The sequence below is a fragment of the Falco biarmicus genome, chromosome 15 (assembly GCF_023638135.1).
Source record: "Falco biarmicus isolate bFalBia1 chromosome 15, bFalBia1.pri, whole genome shotgun sequence".
NCBI classification, from domain to species: Eukaryota; Metazoa; Chordata; class Aves; order Falconiformes; family Falconidae; genus Falco; species Falco biarmicus.
In genome coordinates, this window is record NC_079302.1 from 10,159,734 (window position 1) to 10,181,406 (window position 21,673).

The 21,673-nt window shown below is 38.5% G+C and overlaps 1 protein-coding gene and 1 long non-coding RNA gene across 3 annotated transcripts in view; one reads left to right on the forward strand and one right to left on the reverse strand.

The window, feature by feature from the left end:
• The window catches only part of LOC130159366 (uncharacterized), a 34,563-nt gene that overhangs the window by 4,748 nt on the left and 8,142 nt on the right, over nt 1-21,673 (forward strand). Inside the window, exon 2 of the long non-coding RNA XR_008825719.1 lies at nt 5,483-5,568. This is a non-coding gene — a long non-coding RNA (uncharacterized LOC130159366). The remainder of the gene's footprint in view (nt 1-5,482; nt 5,569-21,673) is intronic.
• CDH11 (cadherin 11) overlaps nt 8,208-21,673 on the reverse strand; it is an 81,788-nt gene continuing 68,322 nt past the window's right edge. For both annotated transcript variants that reach the window (XM_056360904.1, XM_056360905.1), the window contains 6 exons: nt 20,840-21,093; nt 19,724-19,860; nt 19,403-19,524; nt 18,501-18,618; nt 12,118-12,369; nt 8,208-11,113 (listed from right to left, as the gene is read on the reverse strand). In XM_056360904.1, coding sequence (XP_056216879.1) covers nt 10,617-11,113; nt 12,118-12,369; nt 18,501-18,618; nt 19,403-19,524; nt 19,724-19,860; nt 20,840-21,093 — 1,380 coding nt within the window. In that variant the 3' untranslated portion in view covers nt 8,208-10,616. The remainder of the gene's footprint in view (nt 11,114-12,117; nt 12,370-18,500; nt 18,619-19,402; nt 19,525-19,723; nt 19,861-20,839; nt 21,094-21,673) is intronic.

Consider the following 21,673-nt stretch of genomic DNA (forward strand, 5'->3'; position numbering starts at 1 on the left):
GGATGTTCTCACTGTACAGAACATGGTCGGTTCCAAGTATAACTCAACAGAAGCATTCAACCTTTGATTTTAAAACTGTTATCATCTCCACTTCAACAACCCACATTGAAAGGAAATTCCAGATTGTGGGGGGGAAATGGCTGCCAATCTGAATGAGGAGGAACATCGTCAGATGGCAGGGAAGTATTTGTACTAGTTGTATTAACAGAAGCAATGACCTTTACACACTCCAAAACAAGCCATATGGGCCTTGGATCACAGCAACCGTTTGTCAAGCAAAACTCCTGACTCACTTCAAACAGTGTTCAAACACAGGCGTAAGAAGCCTGAACACAAAACGCTCTTCTAAAATGCGTCTCGGAAAGAGGGGCGATGCACCAGATTTTGAGGTAACTGCTATTTAAACCTTCGAATCCTAGAGCAAAATTTTTTTTGCATAAATTTTGGTCTCTCCATTGTTGGGAATGGAAAACAGATGGGCTGCGGTTTAGCATTGCAGCAAGAATCCAAATTCAATTCTCTGGCTTGTTCTTAGGAGAGCTAATGAAAGTTGAATAATATGCACTGGCAGTGCCTAAAACCCTCTGTGTTTTTCTTTCTCTTTTCTTTGGCAGGGTGAGACTATTCTGCATTAAATTTGCATATGGCCACCTTTCTCCCTAGCATAACCCTAGTGATTCCTCTGACCTTATTTGTGATTAATATGGGCCCTAAACTTTACAAACTGCCCTTATTGCTTAGGCAATATCTGTGCTCCTTGTAGCCTCTGCAAGTGAACCAGAAGGACCTGTGGAAGTGAGCAATGAATTAATATTCACCCTATTTATTCATTAAACTGACCAGAGTGATATTCTGCTCCTCCATGGCAACACTGATCTTTAACTGAAATTATCCCTAAATTTTCTTGACGGAGAGTAATACACTGAGTTCTGGATGCTTGTGGCAAGGATATTAATAGAGTACTCAGGGTGGCAAGCAGAACACGTTTTAAATGTACTCTAAATAATATCAAGAAAGAAAACAACAACAAAAACCAGACGCCAAATCGAGCATGTAGTCTTCCCTGTGAGTAGCAGGAATAGAGTAAAACAAGCGTGCTGAAGTGTGCTTGGAGAAACCTCAAGGAAAGGAGTTCATGTGTCAGAAATCAGGTCTAATAAAGCAATGCAAACAATGAAGTCTTCTGACTTTAAATGATGATGTGATTTGAAATGACAGACAATGACTAATTCTGAATTTTCTGAGAAAGCAACAGAGGCTCTTTGGCAGATAAATAACTCTTAGTTTGGCCCATTAAGTGCAATAGCCTTGTACCTGCTGGACACCCCGCTTCACTGCTGTTCAGCTGTGAAGAAGGAAGCTTTGGTGAGTGGAGCACTTAAAGGCTATCCCGTGCTTTGCAGCAATGTTCTGCTCTGACTCCCTCAGCACTATGACAGCAGAGATGTACTAACCCAACAGGGGATTCCCAGAACGTGACGTGATGCTAAAGCGACCCAGCAGAGAACAGATGAAAGTTTTCTAGGGGTCTGTCACTATTCTTAAAGATCAATGGGGTTATGAGAGAAAGTGATTTTAAGAGCTGCAGGGTTATGTTTGATGTCAGTAGTGATCTTTTTTCTTTAAAAAGTTGCACCCCCAACAGATCTGCAGGGCATCGAAGCAGCCCTATTCCTACTAGCACAGAAGCAAACTTGTTGCCTGCATTGATTTGTCTTCCCTGTCCATGCTTCGGTGTCAGACCTCCGTCAGGGCAATGCAACCAAAGTGTTGGCTGGGGAATGGGGGCTGAGGAGAGAATTGAGAACCGAATCCCTTTTACACCTTCGTTCATGCTCAGATTATCTTGCCTGTCTAGTAGACTTCTATTTCTCTCCCTATGTGACATTTTACCAATCAGCCGCAAAATAGTTTGCTTGAATCTTTTCCCACTCTTCCCTGAAATGGTTTTCAAGACAGATAGTGAAGGAAGCACAGGGGGGCCGGGGTGGTTGAAGGTGAACCTCCTCCTCCCCCTGCTGCCTCTGCTTCAGCCCCTCTGCTGCTGCCCAGTCCTTTGCATACAGGCAGTGTTCCTAGAAATGCTTCTCTTCAGCTGTTTCCTGACTCCCCAAAATGAAAAGTGTTTTCCTAGCCACGGGGGTGGTGGGTTTTGATGGTTTGGTCCCAGTGCATTGTTCTCCTGGCAGATGCATCTCTGCCGCTGGCACACCTACGCTGCTCCCAGGACAGCCTGGGTGCCCCGGCGCTGGGCAGTGAGCCCTGAATTCCCCCTCCATCAGTGACTATTCCAGCTTGTGACTCCCGGGAATAGCTCATAAATTTTGCCCTTAGACTTTGCAGCCAACATAAATTGGTAGCAAAGAATGATAACGCCTGAGGCTTGTGAGGGAGGTCACAAGAAAGGACGCAGTCCAGGCTCTTGGAGACAGGTTTTTGCAGTCACCTGTGTGGTGCCAAGTAAACAGAAGAGCTGACTGCTGAAATCTGGCTCACCTCGGGCATGCGTGATGGGAAGAGGCCGTTCTGCAGTGAATTGCCAGCACGTGGCTTCATGTACAGCACTGGAAGGGTTAGTTTGGGTTCTGAATTTTATAGGTGCAGTGGGAGTCTAATGCACTTTCATTAGCACAACTCCATACTGACCTCTGGACTAAAAAAAGCAGGGACTTTCATATCATCTCATAATCCACCAAGGGCAAATAAACATTCAGAAATTCTAGTCATTCTTTTTTCCCCAGCTCTCATTAAAACTCTGGTCTCTGTTAGCATCATGCAGACATTTTGCACTAGCTTTTTATTACAGTCAAGTACAGATGCCCTCTTTATTTTGTAGCAGAGTTAATAGCAAAGCTTTTTTGCTGAAGTTTCTGATTATCCGCTATGGCTGAGAGCAGTTTACCAGCAATAGTCTCCTTGGAATATTCAGGGTTATGCACAGCTTTTAATTCTTTAAAGAGTTTGGTGATAAATAGCTTGTTTATACTGTGATCTCACTTGAAAAGCAGCCAGCAGATTTCTGAATGTACTTGTCCACTTCTACCGGGCTGCTGGGCCAGCATCAGAAGCATGAAGATGGTAGTGCAAAAGCCATGCCATGTATCTATGAATCGATCCAGTTAGTATTAAGTGATTTTACAGTGCACAATTGGGCACATACAAAAAATCCAAACAAAAAAAAAAACCCACACCAAACCACAAAAACAACAGCAACAACAACAAAAAAAACAAACCCAAACACAAAAACCCAAAAAACCCAAACAGATGAAATGCCTCTGATCTGTGTTCTGGGTGCTGGTGTGGTGGCGTGTTCAGTAAGGTGGCTTCTGACCTTGCATCATCTCCGCACTTGGAGAAAGTTTAGTTTTGTGAGCAAGACGGGAAAGGGGAGGAGGGGACAGCAAGGAAGACAGACTTAAATTTTGATCTATGTGTTATAGTGGCTCAATAGTAGGTGCTGACCTGGCTGGTGATTTACAGTATCTCTCAATACAACGAATTCCTGCTGTTGTCTTCTTGCTTTTTCAGAATGTTTTAAAGCAAGTCCTATGGCTTTATTTACTTTCGTCTTCTATATTTTTTCCTTTACTACAGTTGCATATTATTACTTACATGAATGAAACATACAATCAGTTCTCTTTGGGTGGCCATGACAAAAAAAATGCCATTTTAGTGATTCTTAGTGGGATGCTTACGTGTTATTGGAGGATTTTTTCTTCATGAAAGGAATTTTACATGACACCCGGCACTTCAGAGCAGTCTGCAGTGGAGTAGCAGTATGTGTAGGCATATAAAGTGTTCATATTCTTTCATTTAACGATGTTTCAACACAGTGAGAGACACTAGCTTCCAGTAGTGTGGGATCACTTAGATTACAGTAGTGTTACCACATTATACTTACTATTATGTGTGCTACTATTTATTCACAGTAATAAACATTGTCAACATGCTAAATAGTAAGTGTATACAAGATCTAGGCTTTAGAAAATAATACAATTCTGAGTACTGAGCCATCTTAAGAGATTGTGTTTAGTGAAAAGCATTTGCTGGACCATTTTGTAAAGCCACAGGAATAGGCAGTGCTCAGCTGTCAGAAACCTTTCCCTTTTGAATTTTATAATTATTTTCCCCAGAAAGAATTCTGAAAGAAATTAAATGTCTGAGCTTAAATATGATTCATTAGCGACCAAAACTGCAGAAGCTAGGGCACTCAGCCATTCTGTCTTTGACCTCTTCTGAGACTGTTAGCAAGGGTGATAGATGGTTGGATGATGACAGTTTTTGAAGTGTAGATTTCTGCTAAATCAATGGACAAGATATGTCAAATTTCTAGTAATTTCCAAAAGCTTCTGCCAGACCCCCACAAATAGCTACTTTTTCATTCACTATTGTAATGTCCTAGAGCCACGTAAATTAACATGGGTAAAAATGATGTTCTGTGAGTTTTTACAGTTTGAAGCATCCAACTTTCCATTTTAGAAAACAAAGAACATAAACAACAGTTTTGCTTATATGTCTTGATAAGGTACAACAGCTCCATAATCAATAATAGAAAATGTTACTGAAAGGCCCAATAGACCTCAAAGAGATAATGTGAATCGGCCATTAACAGTAAGTCATTATAGAACTTATTAAGTGAAGCCTTGGGGCTGTCATAGAGCCTAAAGGTTGACATAAATTTTTCATACACATTGAACTTTGCTAAATGTGCTTGCATTTGATTAATGATGACTTTCTTCAGTGTGCTAATAAGAAGGAAAATATGAGCTCAGGCTGCAGCAGGGAGAATAGTCTCCTGGAAAGAAGGCCATCTTTGGCGACAGAGGAACAATGGAGCTTTCCAAAGACACCCTGCCAAGTATGAGGGAGTATATTACTCCCTGAAAAATTGCTCCTTACCACCCAGAGATAGGGCAATGAGCACAGCGTGCAAGCATGGAAAAGCAATTTTATAGTCGTGGAAGTGAAAGCATTACAGCTCCAAAACAAACAAAAAAAAAAAGCCACACACACTCCTGGGCCCCTTAAGACCTCCATATATCATAAAGAACAATACAGAAGTGCTTCATATTTATAAAGCAGCTTTGTGAGTGGAGTGGTATGTCTGCAAGGCCTGCTGGTGCTAGAGCTGGAGGAAATTTGCCTTGGCAGCCAAAGTAATGAGTCATGGATTCGTGGAATCGTTTAGGTTGGAAAAGAAGACAACAACAACAACAAAATAAACCCTTCACTTGCAAAAAGGCCTGGAGAACAGCATATGGATTTGGTCAATAAAAAAAAGTGAAAACCATATTTATTTTTAAAAAAAGGAAAGCAGTCAGTAACTTCAGTCCAAAGCAGTCACAAAGTTTAAGTCTCTTTCACTAACCACCAAAAATCTTAGGCATGTTTTAAAATTTGGGGATAGCTTTAAAAGTCTTTTAAATAATTTTTTTTTCTTTCTAGTTTTTAAAATATTAAGCTTTTCTATTTCTTTTAAAAGAGCATCCCTACAATCAAGAGCCTAACAAACAGCCCTAGCCAAGAGGACTCAAGGTAAACCAGACGTCTTCTCCTAGACTTAGGTAAGTAATTACATATCTGTCCTGATTTTAAAAACATAAAAAGAAATGCAGCAAATGACAGATGTGTTTACTTCTTCTCACCTCCTGGCAGTGTGGTTTAGCAGATGATGTTTTACTCCCCATCCATACCAGCTATGAATTTGTCACTCCAAAGCAGCTTCCCCTGCCCCAGCCATGGAGTGCTTTGCCCATCAGCCTGGCTGGTGCTTCGGCTGGTTTTTGATGCAGTTATAAGCAACCACAAATGGATTAAACAAGTACAACTTAAAATAGAAAATATAAATCAGGTTTTGAGTTTGGCAGTTAGAGCCCTCACAAGGACTTTGATAATCTCAGGTTCAATTCCCCTCCCATTTAACACTTAATTATTTATAGAATGCAAATTCCAACAGAAAGTCTGAAAGACTCTTGAAAAGGGCACTTCTCTGACCTGGGAAGAGGTCTTTGTAAAGCCACACACAGTCCAAGCAGGTCTCCCCCTCTTTGGGCATATGTGTTTTCTTTCTTTCCATGGAGAAACCTGAAATGCTCCATGTACCCTGCAGAAACCCCTACATGTGTAAACACTTGCCCCTGTTATGCACAGCCACCACCTCTGCCCAGGAGGTAGGAGGTCTTGGATGTACTTCTCATGTACATCCAATGTACAATGGGCAACAACCAGTGTGTGTATGCACATGTGAAGTTATGGTGTCATATGTGCAAAGCTGCTATCTGTGCATCAGGTTGCAGCTTCCGTGCTCCCTCTGCTGTGAGAAGGCATGAGACCTAATCTGGGAAACAGTTTGCAGTTACTAAGGGAGGGAGTAACAAATACTGAGCTAAAGCTGGTGTGCAGGCAAGGCCCAGGTCATTGTATGGAGCTACAAGCAGCATGATTTTCAAATGACTATGAATCTACAAATCAGGGTTGGTGAAAATTGTTCTGCTTGTGACTTGGGTATTCATAGTCAACCCAGCCTGGTCAGTCAAGGATTTGAAACAGCCTTCCTTATTGAATGCTGAGATTAGTGATATTAAATAATGGAAAACTTTATTCACTAGCCTGCCTGGGCCAGTTCACTGACCTGGAACTGGGTCAAACTTGTTGATCTCCAGTCTCAGCCCAAATTAGCGAAAGCAATAGCAAACCTCCAGAGACTGGCATTTAACTAATTCTGACAAGCTCATGCATTACTTCACAAGCCATTCTTTTTTCCTCTCTTTCTCTCTCCCTTCTGCTCTCTCTCTTTTTAAAAATATGGTTCTGGTGCTGATCGTTCAGATTTTCAGTAGCTCAGTGCCTTGATCAGCCACCAAAGTGGAAGCCTGCACAGAGCCTACCTTGATTGTTTGTTATTGAGGTACTCAATGAGAATGTGGAGTTCTGAGAATTCTGCTGGGTGGGGAAGACATAAAAGTATTCCAGGCTTTTGGTTCCCATAAAGCTAAGGCTGCCTCTTTGTGAGCCTGATTTAAATTCTTATTCTTCGCTGCTTCTGCAAGCTTATCAGCTCCAACATGGTAAAATTCAGCATTTTATTTTGTCAGTCAGTCAATGATATGGAGCCAAGAAAACATGCAAATTACTTAGATGTTCTCATCTGTGGTCGTATCAGTTTCTGAGGCGTGATCTCGCACAGGATTACCTAAATGTTGGTGGCAAGCTTGTACCCCTTGACATGGTATCAAAAACCGCTTGACATAATGGCAAGAACATGACAGAGGCAATCTAAAATATCCCAAACAAACCCTCTTCTTCCATATCAATGTAAGTTTTGAGAGTTCCCTTAGCAACCAGCGCTGAACTTGCATACCTAATTGCTTCTTGCCGGTGATGAGAGGAATTGTGTACAAACGCATGGTGGATATATGTGAGACGGGGAGCGTGTCAGATGCAAATGCTCCTGGCAATAAGCAGCTAGACAAGGAGCTCTGTGTTTTTGCCAACAGGAGCACAGGCATGTGCTCAGTTCGCAGAATAAACATCACTTCTGGTAGTGTCACACTGCCTGTTACTGAGGGTGTTTGGGGGGGTTTTGTTGTGTCCCCCTGCCAAATGATGCCTCAGGCAGGACTCACAAGAAGGAAAGGAGAGGCCAAAACATCACCTGCACTTGCTTCTGTCCCTTACCTACCTGGCTTACTCGTAACAATCCTCCTTTTAAGTAGGGTTTGTCTCCAAACCCACTGAAGTTGTAATTAATCTTTCCGTTGCCTTCCATGGACGCAAGGCTCGGTCCTTCCCTGAGCTCAGTCGGGAAGAGTGCGAGCGCCTGTGCTAAAGTAATTCAGGCAAGTAAATCCCTTCTCAGGCTGCTCAGATCCCTGGGATCACCGCAAGGAACTACAGCCCCAGCCCACAGTCCTTTCTGATTTGTGTCAGGGACTAACCCAGCGCTGCTGGGCTGGTTTTATGCTCTCAGATTATAAGCCTGAGACTCCGGTGACCACTGCTGTGAAGTTTAACACAAATAAATGTCCTGTCGTAGTGCCAAAACACGCTGTTCATTTGGGGTGTTGCAGATGATACGTAATGAGTATAATTCCCAGCATTTCAGCGGTAGTGTTGGCTGAGATTAGCAAGACTAACTTAATAAAGCAGTATGATAATTGCATAGTCACTGGGAAGGGGAAAAATAATCAAATGAAAAAGGACAAAACCAGCAGGGAAAGAAAATTTATTTCCAAGCATCTATGAGAGTGCTACAAACAATAGAGACTAAAACTCAAAGCATTTAAAACTATTAAAAAATGTAGTCGACAATGTCCTTCTTAAAAATTAAACATAAAAATGTAGAAAATGCAGTTATTAATGCTAAAACTTGCTCAAAAGTGAAATAAACCCAGATAGCATCAATGAGGATGGAGTCCTACAAATGACTTTTTTAACTTTATTTCAATCTGTTAATTTGTAAATTGATACTCATTTCATTTTTTAATGTTTATTTAAATTTATAATGGAGAAATGTGCAAATCTAGCAAAATATTCTTTGGATTATAAACAGAGAAAAATCAACAACCAAAGAAATTTGAACCAAGTTAATAATAAACTATAGAATTATATAGAATGCATACAGCTATAATAAGGTGAAATATTACAATAAACATTGTAGAGCAAATCTGCTGATTTAGCAAACTCTGCCTTATAAAACATAGGGATATAATGGGACAAGTGAATATGTTATGAATATAGAGCTGAAACATCATTCATAATTTTAACAAGTTAAATTTTAATCTAACTACATATATGGGGGGTCTTCAGAAAAGCAATACACCAACAGACCAGATTTCCTCTCAGATCGAGCAGTTTGGTATCTGACTGCAAATGAAGGACAGGGTCTGTAAAATGAACGGTAGAAAAATGTATATCATTTCTATTTATTGCCTCTTCCCATATTGCAGCTGCTGATCTCTGACCCTAAACAGCAAACTATATTAAATTTAGCAGAAGTACAGCTGTACACAGCTGCTGAAAATGTTGATGCGCAGAACATATTCCAATCCCTTGCTCATTCTGAACTAATATAAAAAGTTATAGATCATTTTTCGATTAAAAACATACATTACAAAGAACAACTCTGAAAGCACTCTGTATTTCTGCCATCACAAATTAAAATGCCTTCCTATCAGTAGACGATGCTATTCTACTGCAGTAAATGGAAAAAAAAAAATCAAAAGAAAAAAAAAAAAAAAGTGCCAGAATCTTAATTACTACTCAGGTAAGGTAATTGTCAGGTAGAATAATCTTTAGGGAACTTATAGCTAAACTGGGTCAGATTTAAGTCTCTAGAACCCGCAGAAGCTTAGCACAGATACGGAAATTCACAAGCCTGGAGTAAATTGTAAGTACAGAATACTCCTGTCCACTTACAAAGTCATTTCTGAAACCTCTGGAATTTCTAAGATATAAGATAAATGCATATTACATGGGAAATACTGAAAAGTGTTACACCTAATTTTATCCAGAAAACACAGTAGTATTATATGCAGATTATTACTGTGTTCTGGGAGCAGCCACAAGCTGTAGATAGAGGGTACAAAATGTTCACCAGACATTACATTTTTTTTAATCTAAAAAACATTTGTAAAATGTACTTGATTTTTAAATAATCACTTAACAAGGCAACAAACCAACTACAAACACATAATAAATAAGGCTATTAAAAGGTCACAATTGTAGTAAATTAGTCAGAACTATAAATGGGACATTAGAAACACTATGTTTTTCCTTATATGCTTAATAACCAGAACAAGAATTAAAAAAGGATCAGTTTATTTCAAAGTCTGCTTCTTATATTGAAGCACATATTAAAGCAACAGTACAATGTTCATAAAATATAAGTGTGATGTTGTAACATTTCTTACATGTCAGAATACTGATATTTGTATGTATACTAAAATAAGAATTTTAAAATTGTACAAATAGATACATTAAAAATGACATAGAAATAGGGCGCCTCCCACTGCAACAAGACAGAGTTTTTATATCTGGCACGTATTAGTTCAAGATGAAAGTATAAGCAAAAAGATTTACAAGAATCAGCAGTAACAAGTTTGATGCTCAAGAGACATAATAATTGTACATTGTACTGTACATACATCATATGGGTTTAAGCTGGCTGAATATTATATATTTCAAGTTTAAAAATGCACTACCATATAGAGTGTCCATAGTTTAAGGCGAAATTACAGCTCAGAACTGTTATCTTTTCTAATTTGTGGAAGCTTCTTTGACATAAAAGATTTAGATGTTCACAATACATAAAAGATTTCCCTTATTTGTAGGTTCACATTTAGCATTTTCCTTCATTTAAATATTTTGTATTTCTTAAGTGGGTTTTTTCCTTTAGTGAAGTTGGCAGCCAACTTCTATATTTGCCTTTTGTAGGAAAAGGTACTTCACAGTATTTACCACTTTTATGTCCTTTTTTATCAAAGGAATCCTCTCTGTCAAACTTAAATGTTTAAATGAGATTTTTCTTGATTTTTAAAAAAATACCTGCTTACATTTCTTCTGGATTCTTCAGAACATTGGACACAGTTCTTAAGGCCAAATCTTAAACTTTATTGTTAAGAATCATCATCGAAAGTGTCTTTGGAGCCATACAAGTCTGCAAGTTTCTTAAATCGAGGTCCCCAATTTTGTAGATAGTCGTAGTCCAAATCAGAATCTGTTGTTGCTGACTCTAAGGAGCTAAGTGAACCAGCCACTGAGCCTCTTCCTTCATAGCCATAGATCTGAATAGAGTCATAAGGAGGAGCAGTCGGATCATTATCAGCCTCTTGTATTCGGGTGTTGATGAAATCATCAACATCAACACTATTAGGAGCTGGCCGAAGCCCTGGTCTTGGCATATACTGATACTCAGGTTTTATGTCTTTACGAGGAATAAATCCATTGATGCCATCAGGGTTCTGCAACGTAGCTATGTCAAAAGCTTCAGTATCTTCTTCTCCTCCACCTTCGTCGTCATAAGTAATAATGTTCTCTCGGACATCTTCTTCTTCGAAAACAATCAGAGGTTCTTTTTTCTGCCTTTTCAGTGTTACAAACAACACTACAATAACTACAGGGGGAAAAAAAGCAAGTTAGACTGCACTCTCAGACAGTAGTAGCTCCTTTATAAACAGCTTATCGCATTCACTGAAACCTCAGCTTTTGTGCTGTGCTTCATCATGTGTTTTTGCAAACATCTGCATTTTTAGCATACCTAGCCAGGTAAAAGCACTGGTGTTTGTACGCGGAACTGAACATACAGATTTGGAGGTTTCTATTTGGGCTGAATACCATCGCTCTTACTAATTGCTCATTATTGCAAGACTAATTCAACAAAAGCATTTGTGGGCCCCCAGCGCTGCATGAACACTATGACACTGCCTTTGGGCAGCCCAGTCATGTGTATATCTGCAACAAAACACAGATGAAACTTTATTCTCTCTTGTACGCTCAAAGCTTAACTCTAATTCTATGTCTCATTTCCACAAAAATGGAATTTTTCTTCAGCAACCTCAAAACAGATGTCTTTGTTGCTGTGTTCCTTCTCATTTCAAATTTCTATAAAATAACTTTAAAATACATAAGAAAAGAAAGACTATAAATTCCTATGAGCAAAATAAAACATTTTATGTATTTTCAAATAATCAGCAAATGCTTTACAGCACTTTCTTAAAAGCTAGTCTTTAGAGCCAATCATTTGTCTTCAACACAAGAGGAGTCAGAGGGAAATAGCTGGTAGGAGCCGTTAATCCTGGCTGACCTCAATAAGGAACTTGTCATCCAGGGAAGATCACAAAACTTAAAACTGTGTGTCACGACCTCCTTTAAACAGTGTCCCTGATTAACTGATATTAGGCCACAAAAGGACATTCTCTGAGCACACCTAGACAAATTCATTGGTGTCTGCTATTGCAGTTATCACATACTGCATTTCAGCTAGGCAGATTAGTAACTCCTATAAAAATAAAAGCTAAGGAATTAAGATTTGGTTCTCCATCTTGGAGCCAAAGGCAAGGTTAATTTTTTTTAAACACAAACAAGTGTAGAAAAGTAATGAGTAAAGAACTTTCTTACCTAACAAAATCACAATGCAAGCAAGGATGGCAATTAAAGCTCCGGTGCTTAATCCAGCATTGAGGATGTAGGCTTCTGCATTGCAGGAGAGCAAGGAGCCATTGCTGTCACAGGCGCAGACCCGAATGGTGAGGGTGTTGGTGCTGCTCATAGGGGGGACTCCACCATCGCTTATTACAATAGGAAGAAGGTATAAATCTTGCTTTTGGCGACTAAATCCTTCACGTCTAACAAGAACGCTTGCTGTGTTATCTGTTTAAAGAGAGACAGTCTTCATTATTTTTTCCACAAAGTCATCCTCTTATTAAAAATATAAAAAAAAATCTATCTTGCTGCAACAGCTCTGGATTTTCAGATGCCTTAGCATTATTTGTATAATGGAGCAGTACAAAGTATCACCTTCCTAATGACCCCAGAGCAATCACAGTATAGCCTTTCATTCATATAGTACCACGCTCAACTTTAATTATTTTAGGGTGATGAGGGCAACACAAGGAACACAAAATTTCTCTGTTAGTACCTCCTTCTGGCACTCCAGTAACTTTCTGGGAAACTCACAAGATTCATCAACTACCATCATGGCTTAGCCTTGGTGTTGCTCTTTGGGCTGGTTCTAGTCTCTTTCCAGAATTAAAGCCTTCAGTGGAGGGAAAAAAACCCCAACTCTCTCTGATTTACAGTTTGTGGTGTCAGACCCACAGGAATGGCAGGCAGAAATCTGTACAAAAATGGTCTGTGTTAACAAGACTTCCACCCAAATGAAGCCAACATTTGCTGTGTATTAGCAGATCTGAGCCTCAGTGTCGACCTCTTTCTGTAACGCTAACATAAGCAGTATTTTATCAGACCCTGTGTTACTCAGAAAGCTCGATCGTGCAGGCACAGTGTGTCTGGGCACGTTTTGAGCTGTGTGGAGGGAGGAAGGGCTGCAGTGTTGCTCCATCCCAGCGGTGGCCTGCCAAGGGCCTCCTGGGGCAGGTGGGAGCCCAGCTGCTGCCTAGCCACGGGGGGTCGTTTCGGAGGGTCCTTCACACCTCCTGGGGCACAAGCATTTGAAAGGGAACGTGTGACATGAAACGCTGGGATGAGACAGCCAGTGCTTCCTGCTCCTGGCCGCACCGGACACAGGCTAGGACAGACGGACAGCGTTTCGTTATTGTGCTCTTTGTTTCTCGGTTCTCACACCGAACCAAGTTAATAAAATTGTAAACATCCTGAAGTAAATAAAATGAAACAATCATATCTGTGGCTTTCAGACCTTCAAAAACTATTTTAGGATGAGGATTTACTTCACACAACCTTTTCTGTTTTGCTGTGTTCTTTATTTTTCACTATATAACAGACAGGAAAAAAATAAAAGAATGGTTCTTTTATCTACTAAGGGAGGGCTAATTCACCTCCGACGGTACCCATTTTACTATTGCCTCAGGATACTGCAGAAGATTAATCATTTTCCTGTTGAAGAGTCAGCATAAATTCCAGAATTTAATAATGCAAATCATAAAACCTCTCTTAATGATCTAATCACTGCTATTTCCATGAAAGTTTGTGAATAAATTATACCAAAAGAGAAGTATTCTTGCTTTATACTAACCAGCCTTGCAGGCAGTACCCCTGATGGAGGACAAGATCTGAAACCGTCCCCAGATTTTGTGGACAGGGGTCAATTTATGGAATAAGAAGGATGTTTGCACTAGGACCCTGCTTATCTGACTCTCCCACTAATAACTTCTATCAGCAAGGATGAAATTTTTGTAGGACTGTCCTAGATCAGATCTGTTTGTTACATGCCAGATTAATTCATCTCCCCATATCTACACCTCTCCTTCCAGGGCCACCACACCTGATGCCCAGCAGTTACCTCGGCGTGACAGAACTGTAGTCCTTCTGATACTGAAGTCTCACAAAAAATGTCTGGATAGAAAACAGCTTGTTAACTTCTCCTTTACAGGATGGTCGCGTTTGCTAAGGACAGAGAAGCTGATAAAGATCTGATCGGTTATTACTTTTAGGTTTTGGAGGTGCCCTTCATCTCTTTTCAGTCCTTCTAACCTCCTAAATGTTTACATGTGACATTTGCCCAGCTAGGCTTTGTAGCACAAATTTTTAAAGGACTTTAGTGATATCAGTGTCTGTGTGATAGGACTCTTATTTTAGGACTTTAAATTAATGGACTTATAACAATTTGGTATAAATAGAAATGTAACATCTAATACCTATTAACCTATCAAGTAATACTTGAACCAAAATATATTGATATAGAATAAAACTACTCCACAGAGTTCTCTAAAATTCATTTAATAATTCATTTCCTCAATATGAGAACAAAGATCTGCTCTGTTAAATAAAAGATTGTAATAGGACAGATTATTCTTGTAGCAAAAAAGTATGAACATTAGTAGTGGGCTGAGCTACAACTGCCTAGAGGCTGCAAAGGCAATATGGAAGGAAACACAGGCATTATCATATATTAATATATTTAGTCTGCTGTCTATGTGTATTATGTTATATCACGTCACATCATGTCATATTTTTCTTAAATTTTGGCAGCTTAAATAGTATTCCTAACTAGAAATAAGAAAAAGAATAGCATATTATTCATTTATACAGACTGGCCAATTCCACTGCAGTCAATTACATTACACTAAGGCTCAATTTGATCCAATGGTTGATTTATCTGGTTTAACTTGCAGTCATTTCTATTTTAACATTTTTTAAAAAGAAAAATCTAATCAACATGCCTGGCTAAACTTTACAAAGGACTAGCATATATCAACTCTAAAAGGTCATTTTTAAAAGTTTTTTTTGTTTGTTTATGTTCACTTCTCACATTTATAAGAAACAAAATATCTGTAAGAGGAAAAAAACCCAATCCTCTTTCACCTAGATAAAAGATAATATATAATCCAAGCTAGTATTCTCATTCTTGCTTTTTCATTATTTCCAAGTCCCAGGAGTTTAACTATAATCCAGGTATAATGGCATTTTTTAAGCCAAGAAACAGAAGTTAAATGTCAATACCAGCTTAAAACTACTACTTAACACATATGGGAGCTACTTGACTGACAGTCTTAACAAACACATTGGGGGTTAACACCAGACAGAAGGAAGAAAACAGCCATCTCAACACCATCCGGAAAAATACACTCTCATTTTCCAGCTATTATTGTCTGGGATATCCAATATCCAACACTATTGTAAGTGAAGATTACCTATACTCTCCATGAAATCTTCACAATTAGAAGTTAAAATTGCATGACTTCGTGGTGATCTTTAGAGTGATCTTCCTGGCCTTTGATTTTCATCTTTATCTCTGGTGATCTTCTTGAGAGTTTTCCAGTTTTTTTCCTTTACATACAGGCAAATGTAGCTTAGCTTTTGGAGCTTGTTAGCATATATATTGTGTAAGGAGGCTTCTAGATTTAAGCAGCTGACTGTAGTTGTGAACATTACCACCTATATCAGAATATGAGTGCTGATTCAGCAGGAAACAAGCACTTTCAGGGGTCCAACTCTCTAAAATCATTACCCGGCAGTAGCAATTGCTGTGGCTAATCCATGGCAAAATCCGGTAACTTTCTTGTACATATGTTTCAAAATGTCTTGATTACGAAGGTCTGAAACTGAGAGCCAGAGGACTTGTTTCTATTAAAACAAAGTGGATTTTAGTCACCGATTTTAGGGGACTCGCAAATTTAATTTCAGTCTTTGTGAAGCACTATGCTGTGGATTTGGGAACACGGCTACACCTAGCCTTTGCCACTGAGGTGTAACTCGTCCTTGTGCAGCACGGTAAAGCAAGGTGGCTGCAACCCTTCCAGCAACGCTGGCTCTGTGCCAGGCCTCCACACAAGGCGAGCCAAGCCGAGTCAAGGGCGTTTCAGTTTAGGACACAGCAGGATTAAAAGCAGGAAACCCACTTGCTGAAAATCCATCTCTTTACTGTGAAGTGCCACGAACCTCCACCACTCTTTTGAAGCTCTGACTTCAATGGGAGTAAAATTGAACAGGGCCTGGGCAAACACAGTGCTGTTTATTTATGTGGTATAATGTAAGTAAACAGTGCAAAAGTAATTCAGTGTTTTATCACAGCATGTGATAAGCCATTATCTCATGTTTTCTATGGAAGTATGGAAGATAGTCTCAGCTGAAAAACTTGGTAACACAGTAGGCTATTAATAGGATGTAGAATGTGATTACATTTTTTGCATTACTGCAATATGCGATTACTTTTAGGAGTTGGTAGAAAGAAACTCTATTAAATGATAATTATGGATTGTATTCACTTTAAAGTTCTGTAATAGACCCAGACATTGGAGTTTTCATTAACTGTTCTCCACAGTAAATAAGGCTGTTTTTCTTTGAAACTAGCAATTCCCTCTGAAAGCGGTGGCCTGGTATATTAGACTACTTGGATTTATAACTGAGAAAAAAAATATTCAAATAGTCATGTAAATTATTTGACTTGCAGATGGTAACACACTCTCTCCGAGAAGTTTGGTTGGGTTTTTTGGGTTTGGGTTTTTTTTTTTTTTTGTATGGAAGTATATAGAACTTTAACTTTTTTTAATTTGCTCTCTACCATAACTTACTTTAAAACAGCCGACAGAAATAGTTAAATTAACAACATGACTGCACTGAAGACTGTACAAAAATGAGGGACAGACAGGATCAAAATGGATGGATTTCATTACATTATTAATTTCCCAAACACTAAACTATGAGAGAAGATTAGATCCTTAAATAGCATCTTGTTGAAATAACCTTTTGCAGTATTGTCAGGTACAATCACTGCATTCAGCTGACATCATCATTTCAATTACAAAACATTTTTTCCTGGGCTAACTTTTTTATTGAAAAAAAAAAAAAAAAAAAAAAGAAAGAATTTGCTGGATACAGAAATGAAAGATTAGTAGAATTGGCTGGAGTCAGAAACCATAACAGCATTTGCCTGCAGCTGTATCAGAGAGTCTCAATTCTGACCTATGCTTCCTCTGTTAGATTATAAAACCTAATTCATCTTCAGTTTGATATGGTGACCATAAAACATCTTTTAAAGAGAAACTTGCCCTCAAGGTCTCAGGCAAAGAATACATTTTTATTTACTTTCCTCTAAAAATATATTCATCAGTTTTTCAAAAATTGTGGTTTACTACTTTAAAGAGAATAAATATATCCCCTCCACTGGATCTGTTACGAATCGCTTATGTATGTACAAGTGTCAAGCACTAGGCAACAGTATTACTTTGACCCTTCAAGAATAACAGAAATTTTGTTTGGGGACTCTGATGATAATTGCCCTCACTTCAGATGCTGACAGAGATATACAGCATGCCACAACATAATACTTGAGAAAAAGAAGTTTTTACTGAAATCATGCATCTGGATTATGTTGCCTTTTGTACTTCTGGCAATCTAGAAGAAATATTTTGGATTTGTTATTTAAACCAGTTCTACTTTTCTGAAAACAGTCAAGTTTCCTTCAAACATTAAAGCTTGCTAATTAAAACCAATTTCTTAGAAGCTGAAGCAGTTTTTTTCCCCATACAGGAAAATAGCAAATGAACATTGAATGACAATATCCTACTGATTATCATTAAATAAATAGAATAAATATGTATAATGGCAGACTTGTCTTTTTTCCATTTACCCCCTTCTGCCTTCCTCAACAAGTTAGGTTCGCTGATGATTTTATGTTAGATGATCATATAAATTTGGACACTCCCCTATGCCTGGATTTTTCCCAACAAATTTCTTATATCTTAACGTCAATCTGAATGCAAGATTTATACTATATTTCATGGATAGAAAATTGGCAAAGGAATCAGGATACCCGTCCTGAGATACACCCAATGTGGGTATGTTTCACAACAAAAATCCAAATTTGTATTTCCTACAAAAGGTTAGCATGGCAGTGATTTTATTCCATTAGGAATCTAGTCCACATCTCACATGATCCATAATTTACAAAAAACAGCAAGCAGAGTAAAGTGAACAAATACAAGCAACCTAACAATTTTGGCTTAGCAAGTACGTTTTCTCTAAATCGAGGTGATTTGCCAATTATATTTAGTGAAAGTTTTTGTCATTGTTTTTCACCCTCTTCCAGGAAGATAAAATGGCAGTGGATTCTTCATGCAGGGTATTATTATGTAATTTTAAAAATGTATTCAAGAAAATGAAAGCGAGTTAACAAGCATCACATTATTCCAAGAACATCCTTGTATTTCAGCTGTATGTTTTCTGCCTTCCTCCCCTAAATCTCTGGAAAACAGACACTCTGTCCAAGTTAATGAAAATGCTGTTGCATAACATTATGTTGGCCATTAGTTTTACTTTGTCATTTCTTTGGACTCTAGTATACAGGGAATCTTCACACAAACCTCTGTTGTCTCTGAGTGTAAAATTTGGATTATGAATAATTTCAGGTGGTAAAGTGAAGATAAATCTTGGTCCATTGGCCGAGTCATCCTTGTCATCAGCACTAATTGTAATAAATTGCTGTAAAAGAAAAGTACTCTGTAAACAAACAGCTCCTTCTCTGGATACATCACATATAGACAGCATTCTGAGAAATCTCTTGAGTACAAAAAAAGGGCAGAGCCCCCCTACATGCCTGAAAAGTGTCTGCAATTATAAACATAGAGCAGACTCAAACCTAGAACAAGCAATCTTTATTTACTATTATATTTAACCAATGGAGAATTAAAGATGTAACAGTATACGCCACAAATATGTGTTAATGTTAACTTAATAGACTAAATAAAATTCCGCATAAAATTCAGCAGTTCAGAAAGAGGTAGCACAACATCCTTTTCAAGCTGCTACACTACATGCAGAAGTACAGATATCATGTAGGGCCGTATTTCTCTGTGGTACTCACCCCTCTTCCTCACAGACTGTTCAAGGATAAACCTGCAGGCTAAGCTCTACGAGCACTGTACTGTGATTCTTCCCAGGAGGGACTGAGTATTTTTGTAATATCCGAAACAGGCTCACAAATGGGGAAGCTGCTCCCAGCCCGCTTTGTTGCCCATGGGATGGTGGATACTCACACTCAACATCAGTCACCTTCAGCGCACAAAGCACTGTATCTATAACTGTTGATAGTAGTTCAAAATAAAAACACAGGAAAGTGCCTTTCTGTGTGCTTTGGGGTATTTAGGCCAAAATTTCAAAATAAACATTTGTTTACTACCACTTATTTGAGTTGCCGACACAAAACTGGGCTAACACCCTGAAGAAAGCAGTCCGTGCGCAGGGAAGGTGGTGGGCACAGGCATACCTGATTGCTTCTAGCATTCTCACAAACAAACGCTTCATAGGCTGCTGCAAATTTTGGAGCATTATCGTTGACATCGATGACCTTAATTGCAACTGGAACTTTGGCTTCCTGGTGTTGTTTGTCTATAAGAATAAGCAAACCCAAAATGAAACAGAAGCAGGAAAACTCCTCAAAACAAACAAAATCCCAGCAGTATCCAGCGGAAAATGGAATAGGCTGAAGCATTTCTACTGGGATTTTTCACAGCTTGTCAAACTGAGACAATTAGAAGACTACAGAATTTATATCATTGATTATAAAATACCTCAGTGAAATACTTACGGACTTCAACTGCAAAGACAGAGATATTATGCCAAGCAATTTCTTCCCTATCCAAAGCTTTTATTGTCTTGATATTGCCATCCTCTGCATTAATAATAAAATATCTTTCAAGGTCAGTGTGACGATCAATTGAATATCTAAAGCAGATTGAAAGTCAGTAATTAGATGGAAGGACTTAGTTTCATGCATGCAAATTTGTTCTATATTGTTATTATTTTTAAATAATTCTTAGTACACTTATTGTTATCCTTAATATCATTGTCAAAGGGGTGATATGTGCTCTTTTAAAAGGAGATTCACCTGACTGGTGTCTACATTTAGAAAAAATATTACATCACAATGTTTATAGTAAGTGAAAACTGGTGTTCTTTGAAGTCTCCATTAAAGCCCCAAAATACTCTTCATTTTCCTCTCTTATAAAACATGATAAAAGTATCTACTGAGATATTTAAGTTTTCTTCTGTTTCATGTTAATCATTAAGATCTTTTAAGTCTTCTGATCTTTGGGTTACTCAGAATTTTAATTGATTATACCAGATTAATAAATATTACCCATTATCTACACATTCATACAGTTTTATACAGCTCCGGTTTTCCTATCTTTACCTTGCAATTCTTTGAATTGTCAACTATACCCACAAAACAAGAGTTTCATAATTTAAGTTACATGGAGAACATAATGAACAAAAATAAACAAAAAGAAAACTATCCAATGTAACAGTGGAAAGTAGGGGTATGTGTATTTGTACATTAGCAATTAATATTTAACAATTACCCAACATAATCTCTAATCTACTGTGTAGACTTGTATCTTTTGAGAAAGAAAAAAATGCTGTGATATTTTATAGAAAATGTAATTTAGAATAGAGCCTAACACAGATGTCCTATTTTAATTAGACATAGCTATGGTACCACTTGCTTAGTGATATAGGCTTTGAGAAGCTAGTAGCTTATGGAACAAGTCATTAAAAACAATGCTATATGGTTAAATTTATTAACATCCTGGGTGAATGTAGAATATTACTGTGCTAGATCTATCGCACTATCTTAATAACTTGCATAACAATTCTAAAAGCTAATGCTTAGAAAGAAACAGCTCGCTCTGATGAAGCATACCTTATAGCACTGTTTGCAGCATCAGGGTCTTTGGCATGCACTTTTCCAACCACAGTACCAGATGCTGCATTTTCTTGTACTTCAAAAACATAACTTGGCTTTAAAAATACAGGTGGCTCATCGGCATCTTCCACTGATATCTTCACTGTTACTGTGTCCTTGAATGGCCCATTACTGATGAACTTAGGGTCAATATGTACATTGGCTGCCTCTACCTTCAGACTGTAGGACTTTTTGGTTTCAAAATCTAAGAGCTGTGAGAAATAAGACAACACATGCCACAGTTAGGAGAAGTAGAGTGTAAAAGCAGTAAGCAGTCCCCTAGTATTCAATGACATAAAACAAATGTGAGCATCTGTCAACAAGCTTAGACTGAAATGTGTGTATTTAAAAACATCAAGACTCAAATGGAAGGAGCTACATTCTATGTATGGAGCAGCATAGGAAGGCGCTCAAGATGTCACGACACGGTCCTTGTCTTGCTCTTTGCTTGCTGTATCACTCAGGAGACCATCATTATTGGGAAAATTAACCTTTTCTTCATACAGCCTCCCATGTAACACAAAACAGCAATGGATAGGGAAGGGGTTCCCACAATATGCCAGCATTGGCCTATCCCAAGCTGGCATGTGTTCCTTTAGAGATATGGATGTGGCTTGAACTGGGAGCATCGTGAGAAGTTAAATTATGGACCCAGAGAAGTTAAATTATTTAAGTAGTAGGGGAAATGTGCAGATGCTTTGCAGTGCTTTCATTTCTGTCTGTCTTTCAATCCATAGATCTCGGAGCACTTTACAATGGGGAGGTGAAATAATGCCCCATGAGGTAAGTCCT